General features: G+C 43.5%; 2 protein-coding genes across 2 annotated transcripts in view; one reads left to right on the plus strand and one right to left on the minus strand.

Annotated features, from left to right (window-relative positions):
- LOC145410222 (GTP-binding protein 10) overlaps positions 1 to 8,256 on the minus strand; it is a 364,639-nt gene extending 356,383 nt beyond the window's left edge. The window contains exon 1 of the mRNA XM_080280440.1: positions 8,197 to 8,256. Within this exon, the coding sequence (XP_080136566.1) occupies positions 8,197 to 8,212 (16 nt within the window). The 5' untranslated portion in view covers positions 8,213 to 8,256. The remainder of the gene's footprint in view (positions 1 to 8,196) is intronic.
- LOC145410221 (uncharacterized) overlaps positions 1 to 27,799 on the plus strand; it is a 241,139-nt gene that overhangs the window by 103,729 nt on the left and 109,611 nt on the right. The gene's annotated exons all lie outside the window — the stretch shown is intronic.

Genomic DNA, 27,799 nt, shown 5'->3' on the forward strand with positions numbered 1-27,799 from the left:
GCCAAAGGTGGTGGTGAACATTGAAATCTCCAAGAATGGAGATTTCAGAGAAAGGAGAAATGGACAGAATGTGTTCCATCGTAGAAGTAAGATAGTCGAAGAATTTTTGATAGTCAGTAGAATTAGGGGATAAGTAAACAGCACAGATATATTTAGTGAGAGAATGACAGGAAAGCCGAAGCCAGAGAGTGGAGAATTCAGAAGAATCAAGTTCAGGAACACGAGAGCAAGATAAGTCGTTGCGTATGTATACACAACAGCCACCTTTGGCTTTGAAATGAGTATAGAGAAAGTAGGAGGATACAGAAAAGGGTTTGCTGTCAGTTGCCTCAGACAGCTGAGTCTCCGTTAGAAAAAGAAGGTGAGGTTTAGAGGAGGAGAGGTGGTGCTCAACAGAGCGAAAGTTAGATGAAAGGCCGCGAATGTTGCAGAAATGAAGAAGAAGAGAGTCAGACAGTGGTTCCAGGCACCTCGAGTCGTCACCGGGAGAGGGGCAAATGGCGGGGGCATTTATGGTCCCCCCCCCTGGGGACTCCGAGGCTGGGTGAATTGACGCCATTTTGGTAAATTTTGAATAGGAAGTGTAGTGTGTACTGTGCATGTAGTTTGGTGAAGATAGATAGAGAAATTTGTACTGGAGAGCATGCTGGCCTACTCTCTGTGTAACTGAGACACTGAAAAAGTTCAGCAAAGGGGGATGGTCAGGAACTAGTCCTGAGGGCTGATGAAACGGGAGCTCCAGCACTCCCTGTCATCAGCTTTCCATCCACCTCGGGAGTACTGCCCTGCTCGACTGGTGCTACAGTCTACTCCTCACAACTACTCCTTCCTCTCGTCTTTCCCTTCTTCTATTCCTCCATCTTACTTGAACTTTAACTCTTGCCACCACCAAGTTGTGGTCAGAAAGTCCACTCCCCCAACCTCTATAAACTCTTGCATCCAATATACATCTTCGCATCTTTTCATCCACACACACATAATCAATCATTGCCTTCCTTTCGCTCAATTCACCACCCACCCTTCTCATCACTCGCCATGTATACCTGTGGATCATTTTATGCCTGAAGAGGGTATTGGCTATCACCAACCCCCTCCCAGCACAAATGTCCACTAACGCACTCCCATTCTCATCTATCTCAGCAGGCACACCCCACTCACCAACTATTCCATCCACCTTCACATTCCCAACTTTACCATTCATATCACCAATCAAAAACACTCTCTCATTCCTTCCAAACTTTTCCATGCACACTTCTACATTTGTCCAGAACTCTTCTCTCACTCTTCTAGCACGATCTTGCGTTGGCGCATACACACAGACAATCGCCCACATTTGTATTCCAACTTTCAACTTTACCCACACAATCCTTGATCCAACTGATCCATACTGTCTTATGCTCCTCTTCCATCTTTTACTCACAACTATACATACTCCTTCCTTTGCCCTCTCATTCTCACCTACTCCTGCACATATACCCCATCCATACTCCCATTCTCTCACACTTTCTCCTCTCCATTTTGTTTCAGTTATTCCACTTACATCCACTTTCGCATCCTCAAGGACCTGGACAATCTCTCTCTCTTTCACCTCATCATTTGCTCCCCTTACATTCCACGTTCCAATTGCAATGTCCTTTGTCCGGTCCTTGGTCGTCAACGTTTGGTCAGTCCTTGTCCGAGGCTTATTGTTTGTTTTTTTAGTTAGTTGTTTTCCGGGGAGGGGCACTAACCCTCCGCCAACCCTTTTTGGTCATAATAGGTAATTTTTATAAATTTTTCAAAGAAATTATCAATACGCAACATTTTCTTTTTCACCAGGTCCTTGTTGTTCTGTGTTTTTATGTGAATAATAGACACTTTACATTTGTTAAATGCAATAACAAACAAAATAACACCAATTATACTAGGAATAATGATGTTTTACATAAGTAATCTTGTTAATGAATACAGTGGCTGCTTCAGTAAAAATACAATGGTTCAATAAAAAACTAACCTCACTGAAAGAGTTAATGAACACAAAGGCATGGGCAGTTATGAAAGGTTATTATTTCTTTTTTCTGCAAAAACAAAGTCAAAACTCACACTGTGTCCTCCTGTGGTGTTATAACCACCGAAATTACGTAGGTTATGACATACATAACAGATCGTGCACACTGCTTGGTCAGCCAGAAAAAGCATGGGACGAGAGCATTAATATTACTACAGCACAGCAAAAAGGCTTGGGATGAGACTATCCTCATCGCCTGAGACTATCCTCATCACCTTCGTGATTGTTAACACTACTGCACACATAAAATGGCATGCTGAGAAGCCATTCTTCGTGAGGATGGTGCATGGGTATACTCTTGCTCCAACATAGTAGCAAAAAGTGTTTGATAAAGGTTGGTGATGTAAACCCAGTGTTATTTTTATGGGTTTTCACCCTTATGTCTTGGGTCATACATCACATCCACCAAGTCCACATGAAAGTACATACTCTGAGGGACTGTGGGATAGCATTATCTCAGTTTTCGACAAGGTGGTGCATGGGTATACTCTTGCACGCTTGGCCTCATATATATATATATATATATATATATATATATACTATATATACTATATATATATATATATATATATATATATATATATCTATCTGTCTATCTGTCTGTCTATCTATAGCCCGACGCCCTAATCCCGCAAAGGGTGGCCGCAGACAAAACGCTTCCAAGTCACTCTGTCACCCACCATTTGACTACCCTCCCCCCAACTCACTCCCCCCTCCATCATATACCTCCCAACTCCATCCCTCCACCTCATCCTCGGTCTACCCCTCCCTCTCCCTCCCTCCACCTCACCTACATACACCCTCGTAGTCAGTCTTTCATTCTCCATTCTCTCCACATGTCCAAACCATCTCAGTGTATTTCTCCTAATCTTCTCAACCACATCCACATCTACCCCACAACGTTCCTTCACTTCTTCATTCGTCAACCTGTCCCTCCACGTCACTCCACATGCTCCTCTCAGGTAACTCATTTCCACTTCTCTCACTCTTGACTTGTTCCCCTCTTGCAAGGTCCACGTCTCGCTTCCATACGTCAGGGTAGGGATCACAATACTATCATGCAGTGACTTCTTAACTTCCATACTCACCTCCCTATTTCTCATCACTGCTTTCAGTGTACCAACAACCTTCCTTCCCTGCTGTACCCTTTCATGTACTTCATCCCCCAAAGTTCCATCCTTACTCATCACACTACCCAAGTACTTGAATGCACTCACATTCTCCATATCCTCACCATCCAACCTCACTGCACACTCTGTGACTTCATTCCTCTCAAACACCATAACTTTACTTTTGTTTACATTAACTTTCAGCTTCCTCCTCCTACACACTGTCCCAAATTCATTCACCAAACCTTGCAACTCCCATTCATCTTCACTCAACAATACTGTATCATCAGCAAACAGCAACACTGGAGGCTTCCAAATCTCACCCTCATTCATTAGGGCCAGCCCCACATCCACTGCCCTACCTTGCACCTCCTTTACAACCCCATCCATATATATATTAAACAGCCATGGAGACATCACAACACCCCTGTTTCAGTCCCACATTGAGATCAGAGAACTCACTCAGCTCACCATCCACTCGCACCGTAGCCCTAGCTCCCTCGTACATACTCTTCACAACACTCAACAATTTCCCTTCCACTCCATATATTCTTAATACCTTCCACATACCTTGCCTATCTATTCTGTCATAAGCTTTCTCCAAGTCCATGAAGGCGGCATACACTTTCCTTCCCTTCTCTAGATACTTCTCCACTAAACATCTTAGAACAAATATCTGATCTACACACTCTTTTCCCTTCCTAAATCCCCCTTGTTCTTCTCGAACTAGCTCCTCTGTCACATGTCTAACCCTATCAATGAGTATTCTACCATATATTTTACCAGTCTTACGAAGAAGGCAAATACCCCTATGGTTACCATATACTTCTCTCTCCCCTTTTCCTTTGTACACAGGAACAATTATACCTGATTTCCAGTCCTCTGGAACCCTTCCCTCTTCCCAAGCCAATCTACACAGCTTCCATATCCACTCCACAACAATCTCACCCCCATACCTAAGCATTTCACCACACACTCCATCAATTCCTGGGGCCTTTCCCAGCTTAATCTTCTTCATCGCTTCCACTACTTCCGCCCTACTGATCTCTTCCTCCCTCCTCTCATCTCTTCTTCTCGCAGCCATTCCCCAACGACTTCTACTCACACTGCTCTCACTCTCTACATTCAACAAATCCTCAAAGTGCTCCTTCCATCTCCTCAATTTCTCTCTCTTCTCCACCAACAATCTGTTATTCCTATCTTTCACTCCCCTATTATTTCCCCTTTCACACTGCCTTACTTTCTTTACCTCCTTTCAAAACAATTTCTTACTCTCCCTCCATTTCACACTCAGATTCCTCCCAAACTCTTCATCCACTTTCTTCTTACTCTGCTTCACCAGTCTCTTAACCTCCCTTCTCCTGCTCACATATACCTCTCTCTTCTCTCTCTCATCTTCTCCCTTACCTCTACTCGCCAACCATTCACCATATGCCTTCTTCTTTTGTTCCACAGCTCGTTTCACCTCATCATTCCACCATGCTGTCCCTTGTACACCCTTGCATCTCCTCCTCACTCCACAAACCGCCTCACATGCTGCGCCTATCTCTTCCGTGAATATCTTACATACGTCTTCCACCCCTTCCATCTGCTCTAGCTCATACCTTCCCAATCTTTCTTCCACTATGCTCTTATACTCCGTCATTTTCTCACTATCTTGCAATTTCTCCTCTCTTCTCACAGGAGCTGCTTCCTCCTGTCTTCCCCTTTGCCTCCTCAACCACTTTCTTTGCATCTTTACCTTGGTCATCACTAAGTGATGGTCCGAGACTCCATTCCCCCACCCTCTCCACACTCTTGCATCCAACGCTTGTCTTCTCATTCGCTCATCCACACACACGTAGTCTATCACTGCCTTTCGTTCAACAAGTTCACCATCCATCCTCCTCATTACTCTCCATGTATACTGGTGGATCATCTTATGACGAAAGTAGGTGTTGGCTATTGCCAACCCCTTACAAGCACAGATGTCCACCAAAGCACTACCATTCCCATCTACTTCAGCTGGCACACCCCACTGACCAACCACTCCATCCACGCGTACATTCCCAACTTTGCCATTCGTGTCTCCAATCAACAGCACTCTCTCACTCCTCTCAAACTTGTCCATACACACTTCTACACTTGCCCAAAACTCATCTTTCACTCTTGCCACTCGATCCTCTGTTGGAGCATACACACATACAATCGCCCATGCTTGTATACCTACTTTCATCCTCACCCATACAATCCTTGCACCCACTGTTCCATACTCTCTTATATTCTCCTTCCACTTCTTGCTTATCATCAGACATACTCCCTCTCTTGCCCTCTCATTCTCACTGACTCCCGCACATATACCTACACCTTATTCCCATTCTCTCACCGTTTCACCTTTCCATTTAGTTTCAGTCAATCCACATATATCCACTTTTGCATCCTCAAGCACCTGAACAATCTCTCTCTCTTTCACTTCATCATTCACTCCTCTCACATTCCATGTTCCCACCCTAAGAATGTCCTTTGTCCGTTCCTTAACCGTCAACGTATGGTCCGTCCGGGTCCGAGGTGCTTTATTCGCTTTTTTAGTTAGTTCTTTTTATGGGGTGGGGCACTAACCCACCACCAACCCTTTTAGTCGCCTCGTACGAAAAGCAGGGATACTGGGGGAGTATTCTTGAAACCCCCTACAATCCAGTTATATATATATGTAGATAGATATAAACAGAGACATACTGTACATGTGGTGGCTCAATCAGTAGAGAGGTGGCCTGCAGTCCTACCGGACCCAGGTTCAAATCCACGCTGGGGCAGGGAACAGTTTAAAGATTTGAATTTCATTAAATCAGACTTTACCGATCTACCAGATGACCCGCTGACATGTCGTAAAATTACTCCCGCTAATACCAATACACCAGTCCTGTACGAGACAGCCCTAGCATGTATTCAATATGGACGGTCGATGTTAGCGCCGAAGTGGTGACATGTAGAGATGTACGGTATGTAGGAGGACAACTGGGCCTTGAGAGCAGGATATGAAGTCTATGCCCTGAGTCGGACACATAAAAATATATATATATATATATATATATATATATATATATACAGTATCCTCGCATCCAACACGCGTTTGTCCAGCACGATTCGCGTCCAGCACGGAGAGCAAAAAATTAGTACGATTTAATATGATTTAAGTACAGTAAAACGGGTACATAAGCAAAACACTGACGGAGCTCCGAGAAGTGGGCGAAATCCGCAGAGTTTGCCTCTAGCATGATCACCCCTGGTCCAACACAGTCATACTGGACGTTCCCGTTACGCTGACAGCCAATCAAAACTTCCAATCAAGTAGCCTCCCCCGCCTGCTATCGTGACGAAATCATGATGTCGCCCAATGAAAAACGATTCTGCTTTCACGTGATGTTTTGTTTAAATTTTTCCCGCCACAGTGCCACTCAGTTGCATAATTCGCATTGGACGGTGCTTTTTTCTCGCTGCATTTTCTGCCCTTGCTACTGCATTTTACCCTGCTCACGATGCCTAGGAAGCCTTCTGAGTACCCCAAGAAGTGGCGGCACCTCCCTGAGGCCACCAAGCTGGAATTCATCTAGAGGCAGAAGAAAAGGGAGAGGAATTTCAAAGGATTTATGAGGGAGGTTGAGGAGGAGCAGAAGCCATTACCCGCTGGTGACGCCAGCAGCCATCCTCCAGGGACCCAGTAGGACTACCTAGTCTTGGATATCACCGTCCATTCCCAGCAAGTCCACGAACATTATCCTAAAAGGTTAGTTATCATTCATAGTACAGTATCATTTATTATAATTACAGTAGTACCAATATATGTATAGGTATATGGTAGGTATTTAGGGTGACTTTTCCTAGGGTTGCTGACATAATTCATTTTTCCCCATAAGCTCTGTTGTTTGTCCGACACGTTTTTGGTCCAACACGGGACCCATGCATGACAGTATTACCGTGTTGGACACGAGGGTACTGTATATATATATATATATACATACAGTAAAAGTCCATTAATCTGAATGGCAGTGGACCGAGAATCATGCGGATTATCAGATTTTCAGATTTTGGGATGGGACCCCTGAGACATTTAATTTCATGTTTAAACTGAAATTTTACTGACTGGATCACTTTTCATTCATTCCCAATACAGTATGGCACATATTAACATTCTATCTACCGGTATCTATCTATTGTCAGACGCCTCAATCCCGTTCGGGGTGGCCACAAACAAATTGCCTCCACGTCACCCTGTCCCCCACCATTTCACTGCCCTGCTCCCAACTCACACCCGCCTCTCTCATATACCTCTCTCCCCCATTACTTTACATATTACACAAATTTTTTACTTAACTCCTTCTTTACTGACCCCTCCCCCCAATGTAAACATTACGTTTACTCCCCATACCGACCTGATAGCTCCCCCTCCCGTAGTGTGAGGGGTAGTATATATTTTTTGCCACGTCGAAACTATTCACTCTTTTTTATTTGTTTGTATACTGATGATCACACAAACCCGGCATGATGTTGGTAATAAAAAAATATTATAAAATAAATCTATCTATCTATCTATTGCCAGACGCCTCAATCCCGTTTGGGGTGGCCACAAGCAAATTGCCTCCAAGTCGCCCTGTCCCCTGCCATTTCACTGCCCTGCTCCCAACTCCTACCCCCCTCTCTCATATACCTCTCCACCCCATCCCTCCATCTCATCCTCGGCCTCTCCCTCCCTCTTCCCCCCTCCAGCTCACTCACAAACACTCTCTTTGTCAGTCTTTCACCCTCCATCCTCTCCACATGGCCAAACCACCTCAGTGTGGTCCTCATAACACTTCCTATCACATCCACATCCACACCACAATGCTTCTTTATATCCTCATTCGTCAGCCTGTCTCTCCATGTGACTCCACAGGCTCCTCTTAAATAACTCATTACGGTATATTAGTTTACATATCTTATGCTAAAGTACTGTTACCCAGGTAACTACTGTACAAACTGGCTTGAAAAAAATGTCCTGCACAGATGGATGACTTATTTATTTACCTTGTAAGCTGAGCATGAAGTGTATGGACACACGTGATGGTGATGGCGACCTTGACTCACTTGTTGCCGAGAGTGCAGCGTCACTAAGCTCGCTACTAATTTCCTCCTCCTCCTCACTCACATCAACTTCGCTGTCATTTTCAGGATCACAGTCATCTACTGACACATCAGACACTGCTGCATCATCATCTGATACATCTGAATAAGTATCCTCATGAGGAATAAACTCGTCACTATCGGAATCTGCCAGAGACACCATGAGAGAAAAATATCCTGTACACCCTCTTTCGTGGTCAAGTGCGAGGTAACTGACTCTCTCAGGCAGGCCAAGGGGTGTAAATTTTGCTGTATGTCAGCAGAAAATATAGTACGATATCTGTAGTAGAAATTATAAATAAAATAATGATCGGTCTAAAAGAGGTTACATCACAGATGAGTGAGCAAGCCATTGGTGCCACCGCAACGCAGTCATGACGTATCTTATGATGTCAGAATTCGTCAGAACTTCGTCACAGTCTTTGTCGTCAAAACACAGAGCTGTTGCTAATACGAGGTCCTCAGAAACAGCCTTACCGAGCTACCCTGAGGCCCATAAGCTGTCATTCATTAGAGGGTGTACCAGCGTACCATGGTAGCGGTTCCGGTGCCTCACGGGTGTTTACTGGCGATGTACGGTGGTACATCAAAACAAATTTTCGGTAAAGAAGGGGTTAATAATGTATTAAGAGTCTTCATACAATACGAGATAGGTTATGCAGAACCTCGTGCAAAATCGATTTCGCACTAAAACGTGACATATATTTACATGTAAAATAGGCGGTTAGGTTCTAGGAGCCTCATATTTTTCATTAAAAATATATTTAAAGGTAGATTATGACAAATACGTCTGCCTTAAGGCACCGAAGACAGTGTGTTTACATACGACCTCACCAACTGGACGCATCAGTGCATAGCTACTGCATTCTGGCCTAACTTAACCAACTAGTTTTGCCCCCTAATACTCTCCATAAAAATTTTAATCACCAAGGATTGCCACTAAGCCTCTTGAAAGTCCTCATTATCAAGCAAAAACCTGACCTACACAACATGTGAATAATGACTGCCCAGCATCACGCATATTTCATCACGAATCATTTTCGGCGTTCATAAAAAAAAAAAAAAAAATGTAGTGTGACGCTTTTTGAAAGCCATTAATCATCAACAATAAATTTAAAAAAAAAAGCTATAAAGAAGTCGTCAACATGGAGTGATTGCATATCTCAATTCTCAGATACACACGAATGCAGTAATCGTGAAAAATAAACAAATCATCCAAGTAGTATAATTTGTATGACAGTACATTTCACAAGAACTGAACTCACATAAGTATCTTACCTATTTATGTCAGCATGTTGTGTCTTCTCTTATCGGCTCGACCAAAGATAGTTCATAACAAAGATCGAGCACAAAGACTTCTCTCTCTCTCTCTCTTATAGCACTATAGGCAGATACATGAATTTTACTGCTCCTTCATCATTAACTTTTTTTTCCAACAAAGAAAACTATCAACATTGTAAACATCCCAACTCATTTTATCTGTCTGATTGTTTGCATTTAAGCTCCAATACCACATGCCACTTCATCCAACAGTTTTACATTTTCTATCTATCTATCTATCTATTGCCAGACGCCTCAATCCCATTTGGGGTGGCCACAAACAAATCGCCTCCAAGTCGCCCTGTCCCCCGCCATTTCACTCCCCTGCTCCCAACTCACACCCCCCTCTCTCATATACCTCTCCACCCCATCCCTCCATCTCATCCTCGGCCTCCCCCTCCCTCTTTCCCCCTCCACCTCACTCACATACATTCTCTTCGTCAGTCTTTCACCCTCCATCCTCTCCACATGGCCAAACCACCTCAATATGTTCCTCATAACGCTTCCTATCACATCCACATCAACACCACAACGCTCCTTTATATCCTCATTCGTCAGCCTGTCTCTCCATGTGACTCCACAGGCTCCTCTTAAATAACTCATTTCCACTGTACTCACTCTTGACTTGTGTCCTTCCAACAACGTCCAAGCTTCACTTCCGTACGTTATAGTTGGTATCACAATACTGTCATGTAGTAACTTTTTCACTTCCATGCTCACTTCCCTCTTTCTTATCACTGCTTTCAAAGAACCAGCAACCTTTCTTCCCTGCTGTACCCTTTCAAGCACTTTACCCTCCAAACCTCCATCCTTACTCATCACACTACCCAAGTACTTAAACGTACTCACATTTTCCAATTCCTCACCATCCAACCTCGCTGTACATTCACTGACTTCACCTCTCTCAAAGACCATCACTTTACTCTTCCCTACATTCACCTTTAGATTCCATTTCTTACACACTCTCCCAAACTCATCCACCAAGCCTTGCAGCTCCCCTTCGTCTTCACTCAACAACACAGTATCATCTGCAAACAACAGTACAGGGAGTTTCCAAACACTATCCTCTCTCACCAGGGCCACTCCAACATCCACTACCCTACCTTGTACCTCTTTTATTACCCCATCCATGTACAGATTGAACAACCATGGAGACATGACACATCCCTGTTTCAACCCAACTTTCAAAGAGAAAAATTCACTTAGTTCACCATCCACACGCACTGCAGCCGTCGCACCATCGTACATACTCTTCACAGCATTCAACAACTTCCCATCTACTCCATATATTCTTAACACTTTCCACAATCCTAGTCTATCCACCCTGTCATATGCTTTCTCCCAATCCATGAAAGCCGCATACAACTTCTTTCCCTTCTCTAGAAACTTTTCCACTAAAGATCTAAGAATGAATATCTGATCTACACAACCTCTTCCTTTCCTAAAGCCTCCCTGTTCTTCTCCAACTAATTCCTCTGTTCTTTCTCTAACTCTGTCAATAAGTATCCTACCATACACTTTTCGTATTATACTAAGAAGACAAATGCCCCTATGATTACCACACACTTCTTTTTCCCCTTTTCCTTTGTACAAGGGAATAATTATACCTGACTTCCAATCCTCCGGGACTCTACCTTCCTCCCAGGCCAATCTGCACATCTTCTACATCCATTCTACTACTATCTCTCTACCATGATTCAGCATTTCACCACACACTCCATCAACTCCTGGGGCTTTCCCCGATTTAACTTTCTTCACTGCTTCCACAACTTCTATCCTACTGATTTCTTCCTGTCTTCTCACCTCCCTCCTTCTCCCAGCCATTCCCCAGCCACTTATACTCGCATTACTTCCATCCTCCACATTCAACAATTCCTTAAAGTGTTCTCTCCATCTGCTCACTTTTTCTCCCTTCTCCACTAGTAATCTACCATTTTTATCTTTCACTCCCCTGCTAACTTCACTTCCACCCTGTCTTACTCTTTTCACCTCTCTCCAGAACATTTTCTTACAGTCCCTCCACTTTACACTCAAATTCCTTCCAAATTCCTCATCCACTCTCTTCTTACTCTCTCTTACTAATCTTTTCACCTCTCTCTTTCTTTCTACATATAACTCTCTCTTCTGCCTCTCAACCTCTTCCACGCCCCTATTCCTCATCCATTCATTGTATGCTTTCTTCTTTTGTGCCACAGCCTGTTTCACCTCTTCAGTCCACCATGCTGTTCCTTGCACCCCCCTCCGTCTTCTCTTCCTTCCAAACACCACATCACATGCAGCACATATTTCTTCTGTAAATATTCTACACACACCTTCCACGTCTCCCATCTGCTCCAATTCATATTTGCCCAATCGTTCCTCCACTTCTCTCTTATACTCTGCCTTTTTCTCATCCTCTTGTTGTAACCTTTCCACTCTCCTTGCAACTACTCCTTCCTCTCGTCTTTCCCTTCTTCTGTTCCTCCATCTTACTTGAACTTTAATTCTGGCCACCACCAAGTAGTGGTCAGAAAGTCCACTCCCCCAACCTCTATAAACTCTTGCATCCAATATACATCTTCGCATCCTTTCATCCACACATACATAATCAATCATTGCCTTCCTTTCATTCAGTTCACCACCCACCCTTCTCATCACTCGCCATGTATACCTGTGGATCATTTTATGCCTGAAGAGGGTATTGGCTATCACCAACCCCCTCCCAGCACAAATGTCCACTAACGCACTGCCATTCTCATCTATCTCAGCAGGCACACCCCACTCACCAACTATTCCATCCACCTTCACATTCCCAACTTTACCATTCATATCACCAATCAAAAACACTCTCTCATTCCTTCCAAACTTTTCCATGCACACATCTACATTTGTCCAGAACTCTTCTCTCACTCTTCTAGCACGATCTTGCGTTGGTGCATACACACACACAATCGCCCACATTTGTATTCCAACTTTCAACTTTACCCACACAATCCTTGATCCAACTGATCCATACTGTCTTATGCTCCTCTTCCATCTTTTACTCACAACTATAGAAACTCCTTCCTTTGCCCTCTCATTCTCACCTACTCCTGCACATATACCCCATCCATACTCCCATTCTCTCACACTTTCTCCTCTCCATTTTGTTTCAGTTATTCCACATACATCCACTTTCGCATCCTCAAGCACCTGGACAATCTCTCTCTCTTTCACCTCATCATTTGCTCCCCTTACATTCCACGTTCCAATTGCAATGTCCTTTGTCCGGTCCTTGGTCGTCAACGTTTGGTCAGTCCTTGTCCGAGGCTTATTGTTTGTTTTTTTAGTTAGTTGTTTTCCGGGGAGGGGCACTAACCCTCCGCCAACCCTTTTAGTCGTCTTTTACGAAAAGCAGGGATACTGGGGGAGTATTCTTGAAAAACCCCCCTACCCCCAGGGGGGGTAGAATAAATACTTTTCTTTTGTTCATAGCACTTTCAGGGTGCTAAGGCATAACTAAAGTTAGTTTGGAACCACGTGCTCTGTTCTGTGAGGAAATGAGGAGTAAGGAAAATAACAACTAAACTTCTCATCACAGCGACCGTTCACACAACGCTGAGGTAGTGAGGTGGCAGCAGGCTGTGGCAGATAGTATGGGGGTCACGTGGGTTGGGTTGGGTTGAGGAAGCCAATCAGTGATCGACATAAGCATAACACACGAGTATTATCTGGAAATCCAATACCAAAACACACCCATTTCCCACAGTTTCTCTAATCCTGTTCAGTGGTATTACTGTACTATTAATTAATTATGGGAGAAATTAAATGCTTGTGTTATTGTAAGATCATTGTTTCATTTGGTCTTAGATCATGACTCAACCATTCCGAAGACATGAACTGTCAAATTAAGAGATGTTATGGGTTGTTTAACTCACCAATAATGCTTAGTGTTGAAAACAGCAGTTGTAAGCAGGTAAATACAGTTAGAGAGTAAGTCCAGGGTTAATAATAATATGCACATATTGTAAAAGCACAAAAAGTTAATATGTATTACTGTGGAAAATTCCTTAAATCTAAAGTACAGATCCAAAACTGGTCGGTTCTTTATTAGGAGTTGCCAGTCCATGCATTACCTGATCCATGACCACACTGCTCGGCTCTTCAGCACATTTGGCGCCCAGTCTGGATTTTTTAATTTTGATTTTTTTTTTTTTTTTTTTTGCTTTTGGAGTTTTTGTCAGCCTTCTTCAAAAATTTGGATTATTGGGATTTTCAGATTATCAGTGTTTGGATTAATGGACTTTTACTGTCTGTACATATATATATATATATATATATATATATATATATATATATATATATATATATATATATATATATATATACAGTATATATATATATATATATATATATATATATATATATATATTCACTCTCATCTTAAATGTCAGGACCAACTGTCTAGCCCTGGGCTCCTACGCTTCTCATGGGGCAACGTAGGATTGGATGATGGATGGATGATATATATATTTATGTAAGTAAAACCTCAATATAACGGACTTCAATAGACCGGAATTCGCTTTTATCGGACTCGAGGTGCTACCGGACCAAATTCCTATATATCGGAAAAACTCCGATAAAGCCAGAAGCAGTCCGGACTGCCTGACCACGTCAGCTATGTTCATCACAATTAGGTAAATAAAAGACATGTTCATTAGTGTGCAATACAGAATTATTATACATATTATACCATTTGATTAATGTACTGAAGTTATAACACAGTACAGTACTGCACTGGTAGTCAAAACAGTTTAAAAACCGTTCATGCGATCTGGAATAATGTCTGATATATCGGAAAAAGTCCGGAGTAGCAGGGGGAAGTCCGAATGTCGCTTTTATCAGAATTTCGCATTTTTCGGAATGGTTTTGGCCCCAATTAGTCCATTATAGTGAGGTCTTAATATATATATATATATATATATATATATATATATATATATGGTAGGATACTTATAGACAGAGTTAGAGAAAGAACAGAGATATTAGTTGGAGAAGAACAGGGAGGCTTTAGGAAGGGAAGAGGTTGTGTAGATCAGATATTCATTCTTAGATCTTTAGTGGAAAAGTTTCTAGAGAAGGGAAAGAAGTTGTATGCAGCTTTCATGGATTTGGAGAAAGCATATGACAGGGTGGATAGACAAGGATTGTGGAAAGTGTTAAGAATCTATGGAGTAGATGGGAAGTTGTTGAATCCTGTGAAGAGTATGTACGATGGTGCGAAGGCTGCAGTGCGTGTGGATGGTGAACTAAGTGAATTTTTCTCTTAGAAAAGTTGGTTTGAAACAGGGATGTGTCATGTCTCCATGGTTGTTCAATCTGTATATGGATGGGGTAATAAAAGAGGTACAAGGTAGGGTAGTGGATGTTGGAGTGGCCCTGGTGAGAGAGGATAGTGTTTGGAAACTCCCTGTACTGTTGTTTGCAGATGATACTGTGTTGTTGAGTGAAGACGAAGGGGAGCTGCAAGGCTTGGTGGATGAGTTTGAGAGAGTGTGTAAGAAAAGGAATCTAAAGGTGAATGTAGGGAAGAGTAAAGTGATGGTCTTTGAGAGAGGTGAAGTTAGTGAATGTACAGCGAGGTTGGATGGTGAGGAATTGGAAAATGTGAGTACGTTTAAGTACTTGGGTAGTGTGATGAGTAAGGATGGAGGTTTGGAGGATGAAGTGCTTGAAAGGGTACAGCAGGGAAGAAAGGTTGCTGGTTCTTTGAAAGCAGTGATAAGAAACAGGGAAGTGAGCATGGAAGTGAAAAAGTTACTACATGACAGTATTGTGATACCAACTTTAACGTACGGAAGTGAAGCTTGGACATTGTTGGAAGGACACAAGTCAAGAGTGAGAGCACTGGAAATGAGTTATTTAAGAGGAGCCTGTGGAGTCACGTGGAGAGACAGGCTGACGAATGAGGATATAAAGGAGCGTTGTGGTGTGGATGTGGATGTGATAGGAAGCGTTATGAGGAACACACTGAGGTGGTTTGGCCATGTGGAGAGGATGGAGGGTGAAAGACTGACGAAGAGAGTGTATGTGAGTGAGGTGGATGGGAGAAGAGGGAGGGGGAGGCCGAGGATGAGATGGAGGGATGGGGTGGAGAGGTATATGAGAGAGGGAGGTGTGAGTTGGGAGCAGGGGAGTGAAATGGCGGGGGACAGGGCGACTTGGAGGCGATTTGTTTCTGGCCACCCCAAACAGGATTGAGGCGTCTGGCAATAGATAGATAGACATATATATATATATATATATATGTATATACCCCTGGGGGTAAGGGGGTTTTTCAAGAATACCCCCCAAGTATCCCTGCTTGTCATAAAAGGCGACTAAAAGGGTTGGCGAAGGGTTAGTGCCCCTCCCCGGAAAACAACTAACTAAAAAGACAAACAATAAGCCTCGGACAAGGACTGACCAAAAGATGATGACCAAGGACCGGACAAAGGACATGGTTATCGGAACTTGGAATGTAAGGGGAGCAAATGATAAGGTGAATGAGAGAGAAATTGTCCAGGTGCTTGAGGGTGCGAAAGTTGATGTATGTGGAATAACTGAAACGAAATGGAGGACTGAGAGAATGAGAGTATGGATGGGGTATATGTGCAGGAGTAGGTGAGAATGAGAGGGCAAAAGAAGGAGTATGTATAGTTGTGAGTAAAACATGGAAGAAGAGCATAAGAGAGTATGGATCAGTTGGGTCAAGGATTGTGTGGGTAAGATTGAAAGTTGGAATACAAATGTGGGCAATTGTGTGGGTGTGATGCGCTAATGTAAGATCGTCCAAGCAGAGTGAGAGAAGAGTTCTGGACAAATGTGGAAGTGTGCATGGAAAAGTTTGGAAGGAATGAGAGAGTGTTTTTGATCGGTGATATGAATGGTAAAGTAGGGAATGTGAAGGTGGATGGAATAGTTGGTGAGTGGGGTGTGCCTGCTGAGACAGATGAGAATGGCAGTGGGTTAGTGGACATTTGTGCTGGGAGGGGGTTGGTGATAGTCAATACCCTCTTCAGGCACAAGATGATCCACAGGTATACATGGCGAGTGATAAGGGTGGGTGGTGAACTGAATGAAAGGAAGGCAATGATTGATTATGTGTGTGTGGATGAAAGGATGCGAAAATGTGTAATGGATGCAAGAGCTTATAGAGGTTGGGGGAGTGGACTTTCTGACCACTACTTGGTGGTGGCCAGAATCAAGGTCCAATTAGGATGGAGAAAAAGAAGAAGGGAGGGACAGGAAGAAGGAGTATTTGTAAGGAGAGTGGAAAGGATACAAGAGGATGAGAAAAAGGCAGAGTATAAGAGAGAATTGGAGGAACAATTGGGCAAATATGAATTGGAGCAGATGGGGGACACGGAAGGTGTGTGTAGCATATTTACAGAAGAAATATGTGCAGCATGTGATGTGGTGTGTGGGATGAAGAGAAGATGGAGGGGTGTGCAAGGATCAGCGTGGTGGAATGAAGAGGTGAGACAGGCTGTGGCACAAAAGAAGAAAGCATACAATGAATGGATGAGATACAGAGGCGTGGAAGAAGTTGAGAGGTGGAAGAGAGAGTTATATGTAGAAAGAAAGAGAGAGGTGAAAAGATTAGTAAGAGAGAGTAAGAAGAGAATGGATGAGGAATTTGGAAGGAACTTGAGTGTAAAGTGGAGGGACTGTAAGAAAATGTTCTGGAAGGAGATGAAAAGAGTAAGACAGGGTGGAAGTGAAGTTAGCAGGGGAGTGAAAGATAAAAATGGTAGATTACTAGTGGAGAAGAGAGAAAAAGTGAGCAGATGGAGAGAACACTTTAAGGAATTGTTGAACATACAGGATGGAAGTAATGCTAGTATAAGTGGCTGGGGAATGGCTGGGAGAAGGAGGGAGGTGAGAAGACAGGAAGAAATTAGTAGGATAGAAGTTGTGGGAGCAAAGAAGAAAGGTAAATTGGGGAAAACCTCAGGAATTGATGGAGTGTGTGGTGAAATGCTGAAGTATGGGGGAGAGATAGTAGTAGAATGGATGTGGAAAATGTGCAGATTGGCTTGGGAGGAAGGTAGAGTCCCAGAGGATTGGAAGTCAGGTATAATTATTCCCTTGTACAAAGGAAAAGGGGAAAAAGAAGTGTGTGGTAATCATAGGGGCATCTGTCTTAGTATAATAAGAAAAGTGTATGGTAGGATACTTATTGACAGAGTTAGAGAAAGAACAAAGGAATTAGTTGGAGAAGAACAGGGACGTTTAGGAAGGGAACAGGTTGTGTAGATCAGATATTCATTCTTAGATCTTTAGTGGAAAAGTTTCTAGAGAAGGGAAAGAAGTTGTATGCGGCTTTCATGGATTTGGAGAAAGCATATGACAGGGTGGATAGACAAGGATTGTTGAAAGTATTACGAATACAGTATATGGAGTAGATGGGAAGTTGTTGAATGCTGTGAATAGTATGTATGATGGTGCTAAGGCTGCAGTGCATGTGAATGGTGAACTAAGTGAATTTTTATCTTTGAAGGTTGGGTTGAAACAGAGATGTGTCATGTTTTCATGGTTGTTCAATCTGTACATGGATGGGGTAATAAAAGAGGTACAAGGTAGGTTAGTGGATGTTGGAGTGGCCCTGGTGAGAGAGGGTAGTGTTTGGAAACTCCCTGTACTGTTGTTTCCAGATGATAGTGTGTTGTTGAGTGAAGACGAAGGGGAGCTGCAGGTCTTGGTGGATGATTTTGGGAGAGTGTGTAAGAAACGAAATCTAAAGGTGAATGTAGGGAAGAGTGTAAGAAACCGAATCTAAAGGTGAATGTAGGAAAGAGTAAAGTGATGGTTTTTGAGAGAGGTGAAGTTAGTGAATGTACAGCGAGATTGGATGGTGAGGAATTGGAAAATGTGAGTACGTTTAAGTACTTGGGTAGTGTGATAAGTAAGGATGAAGGTTTGGAGGGTGAAGTGCTTGAAAGGGTACAGCAGAGAAGAAAGGTTGCTGGTTCCTTGAAGGCAGTGATAAGAAACAGGGAAGTGAGCATGGAAGTGAAAAAGTTACTACCTGACAGTATTGTGATACCAACTCTAATGTATGGAAGTGAACCTTGGACGTTGCTGGAAGGACACAAGTCAAGAGTGAGAGCAGTGGAAATGAGTTATTTAAAAGGAGCCTGTTGAGTCACATGGAGAGACAGGCTGACAAATGAGAATGTAAAGGAGCGTTGTGGTGTGGATGTGGATGTGATAGGAAGCGTTAGGAGGAATACACTGAGGTGGTTTGGCCATGTGGATAGGATGGAGAGTGAAAGACTGACGAAGAGAGTGTATGTGAGTGAGGTGGAGGGGGGAAGAGGGAGGGGGAGGCCGAGGATAAGATGGAGGGAAGGGGTGGAGAGGTATATGAGAGGGGGGGGGGTGAGTTGGGAGCCGGGCAGTGAAATGGCGGGGAACAGGGCGACATGGACGCGATTTGTTTGTGGCCACCCCGAACGGGATTGAGGCGTCTGGCAATAGATAGATAGATATATATATATATATATATATATATACAGTAATCACTCCAATATCCGGATTAATAGAGCCATCGGTAGGTTCGGTTATTGGTTTCATCTGGATGTTGGGCCCCAGCTTATGGACTTGTACTTATGGACCCTAACTCAGAGAAACACCTATACAACTCCCTCCGGACATTCATAGCACCTATTTAAGACCCAAATCACACCAATAATGCACATAAATGACTGAAATAAATGCAAAAGAAACATAAAATGAGGGTTTAGAAGTATGTTCATACATTAATAAACATTCTGGTACTTATGGACCCTAACCTAGCCTAACTCTGAAAAACACATTCCTACTGCACATGCATGAGGTAAGTATAGTATGGAAAAAAGTACAGTATGAAACATTCTGGTAAGTATAGTATGGAAAAAAGTACAATATGAAACATTCTGGCTACTTACAGGAAGTCCCTGGCCACCTCGATGAATAACCGTCTCCTCTCGGACTCTGACAGTAAGAACGATTTCCTGATGCACTTGCAGTACACTCTTCCTGAAGTCTTGCACTGAACTTAGTCAATAACACACAGAAGTCCATTCTCTTCACAGTGTTCACTTTAGTACAAATAATGTTCCATTTAAATTTTGTGTTGCATATTAACTTTTCCCAAGTTTTTTTTATTTTCCAAAGCCAAAACAAAGAAGGTTAGTTACGTTAAATTTTGTTTCCACTGAATCTTTTCTCTCATTTCGAAAACCTTAACACAACACACCGTTTTTTTCACTGCACAACACTCAAAATTCCCGTGTTGTCTAGTGGAGAAGTTCTTGCTGTTTATTCACTGTCAGAGTCCGAGAGTATCACTGGCAGGCGACCAAGGGGTGCATCGCTGGGTCGTGGTGATGGCGTACCGACTACAGAAGACTCTGACGAAAGCCGTAAACTCACATCGAGCGGTGACTCCACTGTAGCTGATGTGCTGGGCTGTGGCTCGGAGCATGAGGGCCTGTCTTGGGGAGGCAATGGAGTGGAGCCAGGGCTTGGCACAGCGGGGGTCACGGGCCTGAAAAAACTGTCAATTGTTGACTGATGCAAGGACCGACGATTCTGGCGATTGATGATGCGCTGCCTGAAAGCACGCACTTCCTCCACGAGTCCCAAGGGCCCCATCTCCCTGTCGCAGTCCGGGTGTTCCAGGTAGTCTAGGACGAACTCTAGATGTTCCCGGAGTGCGCTCAGCTTGGGGATGGCTGGAGTAGTGTCTTGCTGAGAGGAGTCCGCATCATCGTCGCCTTCTTCGTCGGAATCTTCAAGTTCGGGACTGACACCAGCAACCGAAGACGCGATCTCGATATCAGACAACGTCTGATACCCAGGATCGCCCTCGTCATCGTCCAACCACTCACGTACATCGTCCACATCAACAACGTCGCCGTGCGTACGTAGCCGTGCATGGAAGTCATCCACGTCAAAGCCCAGAAAATCGTACTCCACATCTGTTCCGAGAAGCAGACGAGACCAACCATTTTCAAGAATTTTCACAGGGACTTCCTTCCATGCACTAGCCCAGTTGTACAGCGCAGACTTGATGTTGTAGCGGCGAAGGTTTTCCAAAGTCCGCTTGCCTCGAGTGTCACGTCCTTCCCTGCTCTCGTCCTCGTCCTCGAGAACAACCATCACCTCGTCTAGGAACTTCCGACAGTACAGGCGCTTTGTTGCCACAATCACTCCTTGGTCCATGGGTTGAATGAGAGCAGTTGTATTAGGTGGCAGAAACATGCACCTAATACGGCCATTCTCGGCAGCCAAGTCCTTGTCGCACGGGTGGGCAGGTGCATTGTCGAGCAGAAGGAGAGCCTTTACCTGGTCACGAGGGATTCCCAGTGTCTTCGTCTGGTACTGGATGACCTCCTTTGACGAAGTGACAGTGAAACCAGTCTTTGAAAATTACAGCTGTGAACCATGCTTTCAAAGAATGGTACCATACGACAGGAAGGACATCCATTACCCCAAGAACTCACCGAGGCTGCTTTGCACGGCCAACAACAACGGGCTTAAGCCGGTGCATGCCGTTAGCACTGGCTCAACACAAAGCAGATATCCGTTCCGTAGAAAGCTTGCAGCCAGGTACACACTTCTCCGTCTCATCGGCTAGAGTGTTCGTTGGCACCGAGCGATAGAATAGGCCAGTTTCGTCTGCGTTATAGACTTGACCAAGAGTGAGGCCCTCCCTGTCGATCAAGCCTTTCACCTTGTGCCGAAACTCGTCAACTCCATCCTCGTTAGCGTCGAATGCTTCGCCATGTGCTTTACGGTTAGTAAGGCCATGTCGCAACTTGAATGCGAAGAGCCAACCCTCGGATGCCTTGAAGTCTAGGGCGTCGTGAAGCCTTGCAAACTTCGCAGCAGCAGCCTTCAGCTCCCTTCCATGTACCATCACACCAGCTGCACGTTGCTGTCGGTACCAAATCAACGTGGATCGGTCGATTTCTGCAAACTTTGGGGGTAAACATAACCTTCCTTTCCACGTTGCGTTTGCTTCTCTATGAGAAGTCAGTCATGTACTGCATGAGTTTGTCTCGGGAACGTTTGATATCGAACAAAGTCGACCGGGCCAGGTTAATCTCGCGGAGAATGCGTGAAGAAGACCAACCCGCATCAACTTTCTCCAATATCTCCCTCTTCTTTTCCAGAGTCAGCACCACTCTCTTCCTTTTCTCAGGTGGCGGGGCCATCATCACACACACTAAGAGGAGGGCCGAGAGCAGCACCAGGCCTTGCAGCAAGTACGGCATGTGGGCAGCCATTTCGAAGAGCGTAGGTCCAGTCGCGGTGAGAGACAGGCGGGAAGTGGGGAGGATGCAGCGGCGCTCTATCGGACATCGGAGGAATGACGAACCAAAACAATGCTCTCCCGCGGTGCCTGCGGCAAGTTCAAATTACGGACGGCAAAAAATCGATTTTTTTTTTTTAAATTTTTTGGGGTTTTCAGACCATTTTGGGAATGTTGGATCCCAGGACGATAAGGTCCGGGTAGTGGGGATGTTCGGTTATTGGGCGTCCGGATATTAGAGTGATTACTGTATATATATATATATATATATATATATATATATATACAGGTAACTCGCACGGAACACGAGGGTTTCGTTCCTACCGTGCCGTGTTAGGTGCGAAATCGCGTACAGTATATTTAAACTACTCCGTATTTTGCTCCCTAGACCCCCCAAATGTGTTGTTTTGCTGTTATCTGTCATTAGAAAGCACTTTAAGTGGTTAGAAGATTTATTTAATGTTATAACTCACAAATACAGTACTCCTGAGCAAAACTTCAACACACAAATACTGTACGTAAACACAAGGAAACATTCCGACGCCGATCATAGGTAATAAATTAGGTTAACTGGTACCAGTGCTTTAACTTACAAGTACATACCAGAACAGTACATATTTAACTTAGAAATGCAGTACTGTGATATCGAATGATTTCAGTACATAATCTGTTAGGAATGGCCGGAAAAAAAAAAATGTTATGAATATATTTTCACCTTTTTGATATATGTTTATGGTAGTTTCGAGTTATTTTTTACGTTATCGTTGTGCCCATGCTTGGAAAAGGGAGCGAAAGAGTTGAATTATCAGTCCTAAATGAGAAAACTGCACGTCCTGCAAGGCTAGACTCTGCCGCAGGAGAATAAAGTGGAGGGTCAGTCCAATTAGCAATAAGGAAGTTGTGTCACAACTTCCAGCTCCCACACCACGAGAATGGCTAAAAATAGAATCGTAATGCAGTTTCAGAACTAACAATAAGTCTAATTATTACGAATACAGATACAAAGCAGAAATAAATACGTTTACAGACGGGGAAAACGTATTTCTTCCGTCATAACATGTTCATCTTTCTCAATCATTTTACGTTCATCTTTATCATTTTACCTTGTTATTTTCGCAATATATATTGCTGTCTCGTAAACAGGGTGGTTGTTTGTGTTTTGCAAGGGAGGAAAAAGGTTGTATTTTCTGTCTGGGTCGAGATAATGGGTGTAACTATGTGTGGTTAGGCATGGCCACGAGCGAAAAAATCGTTCATCCACTCATCACGATACCCGGTGGTGAAATGACAGATGATACATGAGACGGTGAAGTCAAGGTCATGTCCCAGATTTTCGTTCACTTCCCGAAAGTTTTCACAATTTTCTACAAGTTGCAAACCATTACAGCAAACCTGAGCAAATAGGTGAAGATACCAAGACAAAAATGTATTTTTCTCTTATTATAAGTCTTTAACGAACAAACAAAAAAAAGGCAATATTTCGACGCCGATCGTGGGTAATCATATAAATCAGGTTAACTGGTTATAAGGCTTTATTTAATGCTTTAATTGCTTACAAGTACATACCAGAACAGTAAATATTTAACTTACAAATACAGTACTGTAGAAAAGCAGTACAGTAAGAGTTTAACGAACAAACAAAAAAGGCAATATTCCGACGCCGATCATGGGTAATCATATAATTCGGGTTATCTGGTTACAGGGCTTTATTTAATGATTTAACTATATTTAAGTGCTTACAAGTACAGTACATACGAGAACAGTAAATATTTAACTTACAAATACTGAACAGCACTGTGGAAAAAACGAACAAATAAAAAAGGCAATATTCTGACGCCTATCAGGTAAACTGGTTATAAGACTTTATTTCTTGCTTTAACGTTATTTAATAGTACTTTAAGTTGCACATAAACTTACCAGAACAGTACAGCACTGTAAATATTTAACTTACAAATACTGTGCTACTGTACTCGGGAATGTCTCACTCACTGAATAATTTCCCGCCTAGATCGTCACGTAATCAAAACAAACCGCGTGCTGCGGTGACGTTTGAGGATTTGATCTTTCAAAGGCCTCTCCTGCGTTAATTTGTAGTTTTCATAATGGTTTTTTAATCTTACGTTGTCTAATATGTATCCCAGCCCTTACCGTGTATAATTGCGAGCGCGTTCCGTGAGATCGTGTTCCGTGCGAGTTACCTGTATATATATATATATATATATATATATATATATATATATATACACACAGTACCCTCGCATCCAAGACGGTAATATTGTCATGCATGGGTCACATGTTGGACCAAAAACGTGTTGGACTAACAATAGAGCTTATGGAGAAAAATGAATTATGTCAGCAACCCTAGGAAAAGTCACCCTAAATACCTACTATATACTATCTATCTATCTATCTATCTATTGCCAGACGCCTCAATCCCGTTTGGGGTGGCCACAAACAAATCGCCTCCAAGTCACCCTGTCCCCCGCCATTTCACTGCCCTGCTCCCAACTCACACCCCCCTCTCTCATATACCTCTCCACCTCATCCCTCCATCTCATCCTCGGCCTCCCCCTCCCTCTTCCCCCCTCCACCTCACTCACATACACTCTCTTCGTCAGTCTTTCGCCCTCCATCCTCTCCACATGGCCAAACCACCTCAGTGTGTTCCTCATAACGCTTCCTATCACATCCACATCCACACCACAACGCTCCTTTATATCTTCATTCGTCAGCCTGTCTCTCCACGTGACTCCACAGGCTCCTCTTAAATAACTCATTTCCACTGCTCTCACTCTTGACTTGTGTCCTTCCAACACTGTCCAAGCTTCACTTCCGTACGTTAGAGTTGGTATCACAATACTGTCATGTAGTAACTTTTTCACTTCCATGCTCACTTCCCTGTTTCTTATCACTGCTTTCAAGGAACCAGCAACCTTTCTTCCCTGCTGTACCCTTTCAAGCACTTCACCCTCCAAACCTCCATCCTTACTCATCACACTACCCAAATACTTAAATGTACTCATATTTTCCAATTCCTCACCATCTAACCTCGCTGTACATTCACTAACTTCACCTCTCTCAAAGACCATCACTTTACTCTTCCCTACATTCACCTTTAGATTCCATTTCTTACACACTCTCCCAAACTCATCCACCAAGCCTTGCAGCTCCCCTTCGTCTTCACTCAACAACACAGTATCATCTGCAAACAACAGTACAGGGAGTTTCCAAACACTATGCTCTCTCACCAGGGCCACTCCAGCATCCACTACCCTACCTTGTACCTCTTTTATTACCCCATCCATGTACAGATTGAACAACCACGGAGACATGACACATCCTTGTTTCAAACCAACTTTCAAAGAGAAAAATTCACTTAGTTCACCATCCACACGCACTGCAGCCTTCGCACCATCGTACATACTCTTCACAGCATTCAACAACTTCCCATCTACTCCATATATTCTTAACACTTTCCACAATCCTTGTCTATCCACCCTGTCATATGCTTTCTCCAAATCCATGAAAGCCGCATACAACTTCTTTCCCTTCTCTAGAAACTTTTCCACTAAAGAGCTAAGAATGATTATCTGATCTACAGAACCTCTTCCCTTCCTAAAGCCTCCCTGTTCTTCTCCAACTAATTTCTCTGTTCTTTCTCTAACTCTGTCTATAAGTATCCTACCATACACTTTTCCTATTATACTAAGAAGACAAATGCCCCTATGATTACCACACACTTCTTTTTCCCCTTTTCCTTTGTACAAGGGAATAATTATACCTGACTTCCAATCCTCTGGGACTCTACCTTCTTCCCAGGCCAATCTGCACATCTTCCACATCCATTCTACTACTATCTCTCCCCCATGCTTCAGCATTTCACCACACACTCCATCAATTCCTGGGGCTTTCCCCGATTTAACTTTCTTCATTGCTTCCACAACTTCTATCCTACTGATTTCTTCCTGTCTTCTCACCTCCCTCCTTCTCCCAGCCATTCCCCAGCCACTTATACTTGCATTACTTCCATCCTGCACGTTCAACAATTCCTTAAAGTGTTCTCTCCATCTGCTCACTTTTTCTCCCTTCTCCACTAGTAATCTACCATTTTTATCTTTCACTCCCCTGCTAACTTCACTTCCACCCTGTCTTACTCTTTTCACTTCTCTCCAGAACATTTTCTTACAGTTCCTCCACTTTACACTCAAATTCCTTCCAAATTCCTCATCCACTCTCTTCTCACTCTCTCTTACTAATCTTTTCACCTCTCTCTTCCTTTCCACATGTAACTCTCTCTTCTGCCTCTCAACTTCTTCCACGCCCCTATTTCTCACCCATTCATTGTATGCTTTCTTCTTTTGTGCCACAGCCTGTTTCACCTCTTCAGTCCACCACGCTGTTCCTTGTACCCCCCTCCGCCTTCTCTTCCTTCCACACACCACATCACATGCTGCACATATTTCTTCTGTAAATATCTTACACACACATTCCACGTCTCCCATCTGCTCCAATTCATATTTGCCCAATCGTTCCTCCACTTCTCTCTCATACTCTGCCTTTTTCTCATCTTCTTGTAACCTTTTCACTCTCCTTGCAACTACTCCTTCCTCTCGTATTTCCCTTCTTCTATTCCTCCATCTCACTTGCTTCCTAATTCTGGCCACCACCAAGTATTGGTCAGAAAGTCCACTCCCCCAACCTCTATAAACTCTTGCATCCTTTACACATCTTCGCATCCTTTCATCCACACACACATAATCAATCATTGCCTTCCTTTCATTCAGTTCACCACCCACCCTTCTCATCACTCGCCATGTATACCTGTGGATCATTTTATGCCTGAAGAGGGTATTGGCTATCACCAACCCCCTCCCAGCACAAATGTCCACTAACGCACTCCCATTCTCATCTATCTCGGCAGGCACACCCCACTCACCAACTATTCCATCCACCTTCACATTACCAACTTTACCATTCATATCACCAATCAAAAACACTCTCTCATTCCTTCCAAACTTTTCCATGCACATTTCCACATTTGTCCAGAACTCTTCTCTCACTCTTCTAGCACGATCTTGCGTTGGCGCATACACACACACAATCGCCCACATTTGTATTCCATTTTTCAACTTTACCCACAGAATCCTTGACCCAACTGATCCATACTGTCTTATGCTCTTCTTCCATCTTTTACTCACAACTATACACACTCCTTCCTTTGCCCTCTTATTCTCATCTACTTCTGCTCATATACCCCATCCATACTCCCATTCTCTCACACTTTCTCCTCTCCATATACCTATACATATATTGGTACTATTGTAATTATAATAAATGGTACTCTGCTATGAATGATAACTAACCTTTTAGGACAGTGTTGGTGGGCTTGCTGGGAATGGAAGGTGGTATCCAAGGCTGTAGGTAGTCCTACTGGGTCCCCGGAGGATGGCTGCTGGCATCACTAGCGGGTAATGGCTGTTGCTCCTCCTCAACCTCCCTCATAAATCCTTCGAAATCACCCTCAGAATCACTATCTTCGTCCACAGCCATGGAAGGTCCTGCTTCTGCCTATCCTAGCACTCTGTAATCCTCGGCAAACGGCATGCTTCTCACTCTGTTGCCAGAGCCCCGTCTCATGACTGTGGAAAGTGATCGCTGTCGCTGACTCGGTAGAGAATAAGGAGAAGAAACTTTGTTTATAAACTGGTACACACGCCAATGAGATGGGTTTCAAAACAATTGATATTTATTCTAAAATATTAATATGTATTCAGTGTCAGGCTAAATGTTCAGTGCTGTAGTACGATACATTCTCTGTCGAGTCGCCTGGGTTTTGGTCACACTGTTTTACCCTTCGTATCTTCGGCAGGAATCCATCCAGATGAA

This window comes from Coenobita brevimanus, chromosome 84, assembly GCF_032717465.1.
Source record: "Coenobita brevimanus isolate Jiangsu-jjx chromosome 84, ASM3271746v2, whole genome shotgun sequence".
NCBI classification, from domain to species: domain Eukaryota; kingdom Metazoa; phylum Arthropoda; class Malacostraca; order Decapoda; family Coenobitidae; genus Coenobita; species Coenobita brevimanus.